Source organism: Gymnodraco acuticeps, unplaced genomic scaffold (genome assembly GCF_902827175.1).
Source record: "Gymnodraco acuticeps unplaced genomic scaffold, fGymAcu1.1, whole genome shotgun sequence".
Taxonomy (NCBI): domain Eukaryota; kingdom Metazoa; phylum Chordata; class Actinopteri; order Perciformes; family Bathydraconidae; genus Gymnodraco; species Gymnodraco acuticeps.
In genome coordinates this window covers 1247622-1255042 of record NW_022989983.1, presented here as the reverse complement: position 1 = coordinate 1255042, position 7421 = coordinate 1247622, and the positions used below count along the sequence as shown (strand labels likewise).

Below are 7421 nucleotides of genomic sequence, written 5' to 3'. Positions count from 1 at the left end.
ATTGTCAACCAAGTAGTAATTGTTTAGTAGATTCACTTTTAGAAAGATTATGCTAATGTTTGCCAACTTAAAATCACCACCACTTCGATCTGGTAACAGTTGAGCGAGACATTCTTGTTGTTTTCGGCCTCTTTACGTCAGGGCCAGGGGTGAACGTTGACCCTTGGGTCCCTACGCCTGAGCTGGCCATCGGTGAGTAATTTTCTTTTTTACATAGTTTAGTTTAAAACGCAAGCTAGTGTGTTTAATTTGATTTTCAAAGGCAGAATGCCTCTGGTAAACTTGGAGAAATGAGGATTGATTTCCAACCCTATCTATCTCCCACAGGTATATTCTGATTATCTAGCACTATTGATCACCTCTAACCAGAGTTTATTAACCTTTAGGTCGTGATCAAGCTTGATTAACTGACGGGGATTAGGAACTTGCATAATCAATACCCATCAGGCCCATAGAGAAAATGTCATCCTGCGTCCTTTCATTGGAGGTTTTTTACCTTCCAATAGTTTCATTACAAACACAAATGCAATGTGTATGTTTTATACAAATGTGCATACATATCTCTTTAACAGGTACAACTTTATTCCAAGGATCCAGAGGGTTCTGGGCAGAAACATGGAAAACATCCAGTATCAAGCCAATCACAATGAAGGTGGGGGGAGCATTCCATTCTTATAAAATATAGAGCTTTAATTTATTAGTCAGCAACAACAATGGAAAGGGAAGATAGAGTAATTTACACAAGTCATTACAAGAACATCACCTTTGTGCATTTCGTTTTTTTTCTCTTTTTTCTCTCCGTAAAGTCTGATGATGCAAAAATACAAAACAAAAAAAAATACACTCAAAAACTACAGACACGTTTTTCTTAAAAATACCAAAAATTTGTACAACCTTTCTTTGCATTTGTTTTCTTTTTTGCTGTATTACCCCTGGTCTCATTTGGAGGAGACAATCAGGAGCTGTGATTGATTCTGGGAACGCAGACAGACATCCCAGATTAAATAGCAGATACGGATACCTCTGTATGAATTATGGATGCATCTTCCCAAAGGTATTCAACACAGTCTGAATATAAGCTAGGCACATGTACTAAAAGCCTTGAAATATCACAATGATATAAAAATGAACAATTCAGTTGTTTTTCCCCTGTCATATAATCTTATACATGAAAGAGCCATTCATTTGACTTGCTGAAGGACTGCTGTACTAATATTTTGAATATAACAATTCTCATCAATAGAACCATCACTCATCTTTTAAATAAAAACCCTGTCACGATAAAGGTGATAAAACAGCATTATGTTATTATTTTCTAATAATATAATACATCATGTCATGACAAAACAAAATGGATGTCTTGATTCATAAAAAAAAATATTTTAAATTATAACAATCTATTTTAAACTAATTATAATTATGCACTCAAGCATGACTCATACTGCCTCATTAAATACATTAAACAAATGCAATTATTTCAGTAGATAAGTATATTATCTTCTTCAATATATTTATTACAAAATGCTGGGAAATGTATTAGTTTTTGTGTTCAAACTGGTAGTTACAGACTCCAGCAGATCATTACTCACTCACTACATTGTGTGTTACAATTGAATCCAATGTTATAACATAATGTGTTGTTGCCCTCTTCAGAATCTGCTTTATCTACATAGATAATATGCCATTGTATGATACTTTCGCTTATGTGCTTTCCAAACACATACGTGAAATAATATCACTTAATACTCCAATTAAAATGATATCAATGAAAAGATGCATCGTGCTTCATACAGGGGTATATTTGAAATAAGGGCTTCTTAAAGCATTTGTTGTCCCCGTGTCACTGTAATGAGAGATGAAAAACAGAAAAAAAAAAAACGACCACACAGAATCTTATCAGAATTACAGTACAAATACAGGTTCATGCACACAATGAAAGCCAGCTTCCCAACATTTTGGTTAGTGTCACAACATTGTTACAATGCTCTGTTGTGTATGCGGGCAATACCTTTTTTTTTACACATATGAATGTCAAAGGAAGAAAGAACAAAATAAATCTCAGAGCTAACAACTGATGCCTGATCTGGGCACAGCTTTCATCTTAAATTGGATTTAAAAAAAATATTTTACAGAAGTAACTTGCCCGAGTGTGCTTGTTGCAATTGGCCCCAGCCAATATCCCCTGAAAGTAAAAGAATAATGCCCTTTGTGCATAACCTTGACCCTTTATTGCACCTCAACCTCAGCTCAGAGGATGTTTGCATTTGTAAAAAACCCAACTACTTTTTCTCATAATATAACAAGAACTGATCTAATGCTTGCGTCTACAAATTGTTTCAGTGTTCAGCTTGTTGGTTTGGTTGTCTTTTTGTAAACTGGATTACGGAAAAACTACTGGCCCGATTGTTATGAAACTTGGTGGAAGGGTATAGCATTGGCGAAGGCAGAACCTTTTGAATTTTGAAGTGGATCTGACTCGTGGCTGCGGATACACGCAGTCATTTTCACTTATCCAAATGGCCTTGGTTGAAGTCTACAATCTCCGCCCTTCTAGCTAAGATTGAGTTCATGGCCTGGAAAAGGAATTAGTTAACTCAAAGTAGAGTAACACTGAGAATTCAAATGTCAGAATCCATATCAAGGATCCTCAATCCTCCAATCAGAAGGGAACTAGAAGAGGGGCAAGTACCAGTTTCCTTTTAATATACCCAATTACACCAGTGAGAATATTGGAACAGTCCTCTGTGCGTCCGGGTTCCCATGGAGAAAGGATTGTTTCCTCTCTAACTGGGACCATGTGTCGATGGTCCCCTTGCAATAATACGTCTCTGTCCGCATGCATCCACGAGGGAGGATGCATCGCAGGCGTCCCTGGAGCGTCCAGAAATAAAAAGAGTCCTGGCATCGAGTCAAAGCAAGCAAGAAACGACAGAGATCCCATCACCCCTTATCATCAACTCATCTCATTCTCACAGCTCCGAACAGCTTACACGCTGATAACACATTCCCAACAGTCGCCGAGGTCACATGATGCTGACAGATGAGTTTTGTAATGACAGTAACAGCAACAATAAAATTAACAACATCAATAATAACAATAATATTTGCCCCAAAGGTACCTATACACAAAGAGCATGTTTTTTTTTCTATAAGTACAAAGAAATCCACAGAATGATACTATATACAACCTACAATAAATACTGTGTATCATATATCTTACTGTTTGACTGTATGTGGGGTTTTGTTTCGGAAGCCTCTTTTTTTCTCAGTTTGCTTTTTTTTCTCGGGTTGGTTGAATATTTGTTGCTACTCTCAATGAGTGTCTCCCAGTTTTCACAGGGTAAGGGGGGGGGAAGGGTGGTTGAGGGGGGTTCAGATGCAAAGCCAGGCTCCTCATGTCTCTACCTCCTCCTGCTCCTCTTCCTCCTCCCCCTCCCCGTGATGCCGGCGGTTTGCGGGGCTTCTTCTGCTCCTTGAGCTCCTTCAGGTCTTTGGTCTTGAGGGCGCCCATCAGCGGGTCTCCGTACTGCCAGTAGTCCTGGCAGTACTGATTGATCAGGCTCATCTCCGGCTGGCTCAGGATGGTCAGCAGGTCCTTGTACTGCCCCGCGCTGGGGGTCCACTGGGTGCTGCCTGAGTTGATAGAAGACGGCACCAGCCCTCCTCCGCCCTCCACCAGCACGTTGTTGACGGCCCGGCTCGACAGCACCACCAGCTGCAGCTTGACCAGCGTGTGTTTGAAGTTCTTCTCCGTGGCCGTACACTGGTACATGCCGGAGTCGGAGGGCTGCAGAGACCGCAGGAGAAGACCCTGCTCTGTCTTCAAAACACGACCATCAGAGCGGATCTGCAGAGGAAAACAAAATCATGAACACCTGTGATTTATAACTAGCATTTTGAAATGCTAAAAAAAAGCTCATCTTCCTTCTCTCAATTCGTTTTTCGGCATTATAATTCAAATTCTCTACCTTAATATTTTCTATAAAATCAACCATAGAAAAATAACAGGATATTTTAACAATAGGAAGGAAAATAAAAATGGAATTGTGCGGAATTGCATAAATTCTCCTTAAAAACTGGAGGTAGACAATACCATGTTTCCCATGTTTTTTTATATGAAAATAAATTGTATTTTTAAAAACAAAACAAAGAATGAAAAATGGACAACAATCAGAAAAGCTGCCTTTTAATTTGTGTGTCTGCACTTTTGAGACAGTCCCTAACCTCAGCTCATCTAGTGTCATGGATAGGCTTCAATATCTATCATGAGATAAAAATAATGCGCAACATGAAAGGTATTTGGACCTCACTGAATACATTTCTATCTTTAAACTATCTTCACCAACGACAACAATCCCTAGAATATTTTAAAACTGCAAACAAAGTACAAATCTGATGATTATACATAGTGTCTGTTTCTGATTTCTAAATAGATTTGCTGCCATCTTTCCTCGGGGATTCCTCATCTTAGATTTTGTAGAGTGACCTTTTTATAGTAAATTAGGTCTAATTCCTAATGTCTTGGCCTGCACTGGAGAATAATGTCCTTTAAAAAAACTAAAAATCAAACACATCTAATGCTATCCCACAGTAACTAGAGCTGCACCTATGAATATCATCTCTATCTGTACATCCACACCCTGATGAGGTGCTGACAGCTCCTCAGCTCAGCATCAGAAGTGCGAGAAAGCAGCCCTGCCTGTGGGATCAGAGGCTCATCCAACAGAATAGTCAATAAAAGAGAGGCAGCAACACTACATAGCTCCACAATAAAACTTTAACTAGTGCCTCAGGCTTGTATTTCATAGCAGAGGGCTTTCTCACAGCTCCCCTTTATATGTCCTTCCCTCGGGGCCTGAGGACAGTCGGAGGTCTGTGTAAGAAGTCAGAGCCTCAATCACTTGATGGTGGTGGAGGATAATCATAACTTATGTGTCATACAGCCGTTAAATGATATCTTCATAATGAGAAAATAACAAACTGAAATGAAACCTAGATATATCCAAAAAAAAATCCACCACTAAACCATGCCCTATATTTATATACATAGTTATATTATATTTGATTTAATCTTTTAATGGACAATTTACTTCAACTTCTTATGTATATATAAATATCTGTATTTTCTTTTAAATGCACATTCTTGCTTTAACTCATATTTTCATATACATATTTGTATTTGAAAATTGTTCTTGCTTAAACTACTTCTTTATATATACATATTTTTAATCTATTTGTTATTTATCTTTTATTTATTTAATTACAAAATAGAGAAACTGTCACCAACCTAATTTCCACAGGAGAAAAAAAAATGTATTCTGATTCTCTCTCTATATGTTAAACCAAATGTTATACTCTGATAACTGTGTATTGTGCTTTGTATTGGGTAAATATGAATTTGAGTAGACTTAATTGCTTTTTAACCAGGATCTTTGAGAGTGTGGCGCCTCACCTCTTTCCTGCGGTCGCTGTTGTCTCTCTGCAGATGCCATTTGATCAGAACGTGTGGAGAGCGGGCCTGACACTCCAGGAAGGTGCTGCTTCCCTCCACCCCGTACTGCACCATCTCCAGAGTGTTCTTATTGGCTGCGGGGCAGACAGAGGGGGATTACCATGGCAACCAAAACATCATTACCGTGAACCCCTATACCACCAAAATCTCAGTCGTGGCAAATCAAAGTCCTTTTTAGCAACACGGGCTGTCGTAAATTACCATATTACCAAAAAGCTGCCAGAATGCAGTCATTACAGCCCAAAGCAGTGACAACCTGGAGCCAGGAGCAGCATAATGAGACGTGTCATTATTTTTTACCTTTTTAGGTCATTAATAAACAAATAGAAGCAATAGATGGAGGTTGCAAACCAGGAGTCTTCACCTCAATGAGAATAAAGCTGAAGTAATTTCATTTGGACCACAGCATTTCATGAACATTATTTCTCATCACCATGGTTCCTCTGTAAACCACATGCAAATATCTGGAATCTGGACCAATTTAATTTTGGATAAAATCAATCAACCAATCAATAACATTGTATTTATACAGCCCATTATCACAAATTACACATTTGTCTCAAGAGGCTTTACAGTTTCTACAGCATATGACACCCTCTGTCCTTAGACCCTTGCAACACAAACAAATGAATGGGTATTCAAAAATAAGCTTCATAAAACTGCATCATGTCCGATAAATTCTCTGTACTTCTGAACTAGAAAAATCCTCATCCTCAGGTTGGTTTAAGAGGTATTAAATGGTTTTTCCCCCTTTTATATTACAGATCTCCTGTCCCCATATCACACAATAAGGTCTGACCAAAGACATCTATGGAAAATGCCCTTCTCTATCACTGCCCAAATTACTGAAGCCAAGTGTGTCTCAAAGGGCACATGGTCCTCTGCCAATCACAGGGTCAGTGTTCTGATTCCTGGCCCCTGCAGTTAATATGTCAAATAGCCGTTGGGCAAAACTCAGCTCCAAATTGCCCCAGGAGGCCTGGCAAACAGTGTAGAGGTGTTTTGTAAGTCACTTTGGATAAAAGCATCAGCTAAATCAAATTGAAAAATAATAATAATGGCCGCCAGACAGTGGTTAGAGCTTGTGGCTTGAATGCGGTTTCCACTGCCAAGTACGCAAATTCCACTGTCAAATATTAGGGAATGTGATCCCCTTTAGCCTACTCCTTCAACACTGCATCTAAAAAAAAGGCACTATAGGTCTGTTTTTTTACTATGAGCTCTTTGTGTGTTGTGTGTGAAGTGCAGTATGAATAACGTTTTGAGTTGATTTGAGTTGTGCCTTACTGTTGGAGTTGAAGCCTCTGCATTGGCGGATGGGGTTCCCGTATTTGACGTCCTGCCTTCGGCTACGTCTAAAGGGGTCAGACCAGTGTTGTCGAATAAGGAGAGAAAAAAATGCAATAAAGCAACCGCAAGCCATTCAAAGCCAATCAACAACACATAGAGCCATTAAAGTATCACATTAAATAGACCTAACCACAAACCATTACCCCATTACGACATAACAGGTCTTTAAATTAACGTCATTTACTGGTTACACTTATAAAACCACAAGTTTATGATGCATTAGGGGAGCACAAACCACAGTTTACCCAAAGCTCAATATACTAGAAACACACATTAAAAAGATGCCGTTAAATAGCCTATCAGCCATCCAGGCGTCTAATTGAGCATCATTCAACAAACCAATCCAGTTAGTTGTAAAGTTAGTGTAGTTCATGCTAACACTGCTACCGCTGCTCACCTCTTCTGAGAGGCGGAGTATCGAGAGCAGGACTTCCCGTCCCAGGCGCAGTAAGGGTCTCTGGCCAGGCAGCAGTCAGCACACGCCTCCCCGTACACATCGCAGCGGTGGAGAGCCAACTGCGTCAGTCCGATATCAGAGGACACATATAGCTGTTGCTGT

At 39.3% G+C, this 7421-nt stretch overlaps 1 protein-coding gene across 1 annotated transcript in view; it reads right to left on the bottom strand.

Annotated features, from left to right (window-relative positions):
- Positions 1–564: 564 nt before the first annotated feature.
- sema3fb (sema domain, immunoglobulin domain (Ig), short basic domain, secreted, (semaphorin) 3Fb) overlaps positions 565–7421 on the bottom strand; it is a 66812-nt gene continuing 59955 nt past the window's right edge. The window contains 5 exon segments of the mRNA XM_034212231.1: positions 565–3453; positions 3455–3847; positions 5453–5586; positions 6800–6867; positions 7260–7417. Of these exon segments, the coding sequence (XP_034068122.1) occupies positions 3394–3453; positions 3455–3847; positions 5453–5586; positions 6800–6867; positions 7260–7417 (813 nt within the window). The 3' untranslated portion in view covers positions 565–3393.